The 1,858-nt window shown below is 37.4% G+C and overlaps 1 protein-coding gene across 1 annotated transcript in view; it reads right to left on the bottom strand.

The window, feature by feature from the left end:
* SRSF5 (serine and arginine rich splicing factor 5) overlaps nucleotides 1-1,858 on the bottom strand; it is a 6,866-nt gene that overhangs the window by 3,760 nt on the left and 1,248 nt on the right. Inside the window, exons 3-5 of the mRNA XM_019551726.1 lie at nucleotides 1,577-1,647; nucleotides 1,280-1,375; nucleotides 922-991 (exon numbers count right to left, since the gene is read on the bottom strand). Of these exons, the coding sequence (XP_019407271.1) occupies nucleotides 922-991; nucleotides 1,280-1,375; nucleotides 1,577-1,647 (237 nt within the window). The remainder of the gene's footprint in view (nucleotides 1-921; nucleotides 992-1,279; nucleotides 1,376-1,576; nucleotides 1,648-1,858) is intronic.

The raw sequence follows: 1,858 nt of genomic DNA, 5'->3' as shown, positions 1-1,858 counted from the left end.
AAAAAAAAAAAAAGAAAGACTGAAGAACAAGTCTTATGTTTATACAGAACATATACAAGACACCAGTAATTTTGTGCCCCATATGTCATTAAAAATATAGTTTACTTTACCTTCATTAATATTTCCCTAGGCTAGCCAAGCAGCAAACTGCATTAAGCGATCGGAGATACCGTCATGACATATGCCCGACTGGCTCTTCGCCACCCACTTGAAGAACACTACCCAGTCGATGGAAGCCTTTAATCGCACAGCCCTCCCTATTAGCAGACTACTGATGGATGCAGACATTTTCTACTCTTGAAGTTACCAAGGACCACTTTACTGCGATCAGGATTCCAACGACCACCTAAACGCGCATCTTTCAACTCTTTTCGACCAGGACCTCTTATTCGGAAGCGTTACAGGAGGAACAGCTCTCAACTTAGGGATCAGATCTCGTTAACTCTCTGGGATCGCTGCAATGTGGCACTTTAAGGAAGTGCATCGATTACGTCTAGACCGGCAAACACAGATCTAGAGGTGGCCAACTGACATTGTAGGAGCTGACTGGAAAGTCAACCAGGCCCAACCAAGAGTGACCAAGACAGAACGATTAGGATAACCCACAGGCACTCCTCGTCATAAGGCCAACGACACAGATAGGCTGGCAAATAAAGGGTTTAATATGTGGTTAAAATTGATTTAAAAAACAAGAAAAAAATAAAAAATTCCTCAAATATTTAAATTTACAATTTACATAATATTAAGACTATTTTAAAATACTGTAATTTTAAATAATATAATTACATTAACTATAAAAGTTGCATAAATATTTCAATTTAATGTAATAAAATAGTTTTAGTTAAAATGTACTTGGGTATTATCAATCATCATTACATACCCATTAAATGAAGTCAAAAGAGTTAATCGTTTTTAACAAACCTGCCAGCTGACTCGGGAAGATAGATTTTCTACTATGAGACGATTTTCTGTTCGAACAGGGGGAGCATTTCTGTGTGGGGGAGGGGAAAAAAAAAGAGTTGCAATATCCGAAGGTTTAAAAGCAGCAGAACTATCAGTTGTCAGAGCATATGCAGCCTTTAAAATGTTAAGGCATAACTACTATTAATTAACATGCAAGCTAGTACTACCTTTCAGAGAATAATCAGAAACATTACATATCTTAATTACATGTATATTCTTCAGCATATTTTTGCTAATCCAAGATCTTATTAAAATTAAAATTAGGGAAATGATGCCATGCCATACTTAACAGATTAGTTTAGTCTGTTATATATACCTCCTGTCACTACGTGGACGGCGGCTACTAAAACGGTCAGAGTATCGCCCTCTGCCTCTACCTCTGGAACGGGCCCGTGCGTGTTCAATTGTAACCCTGAAAGAAAGAAACAAGACTCCACTGTGTCTACACACCCTTTTAAAGTCAGAAAATTAACAATAACACTCATGTGCATGTACAAATGTATGAACTATTCTAGTTTTTAGACTAAGGAGATTTGCTTGTATTCTTTGCTTTACTAAACAAATGGGTGTTATCTACTTTTAAAAGTAGCACACTAAATCAAAGTATTTTTACCTCTCACTACAGAGCTCCTTTCCATCCAGTTCATAGACTGCATCATCTGCATCCCTTGGATCTTCAAACTCCTATTTTACAAAAAGAAAACAGCATCATCAACATTAACCTGGAAGTGATGTCTGCATATGGCTTACTTGCATAGCTCACATCAGCATTTCAACATAGAAAGAAATCCCAGTTTGGAAAAATCAGTCACAATTACTCTTTGGTTTCTAGGCAAGGTAGTTTCTGGGGGCAAACAAGTTTGGCAAGATTTGGTATTTACAGAATTGGGGGGGA

The sequence above is a fragment of the Crocodylus porosus genome, unplaced genomic scaffold (assembly GCF_001723895.1).
Source record: "Crocodylus porosus isolate Cpor-Errol unplaced genomic scaffold, CroPor_comp1, whole genome shotgun sequence".
Classification (NCBI taxonomy): domain Eukaryota; kingdom Metazoa; phylum Chordata; order Crocodylia; family Crocodylidae; genus Crocodylus; species Crocodylus porosus.
This window is presented reverse-complemented; position numbering and strand designations above follow the sequence as displayed.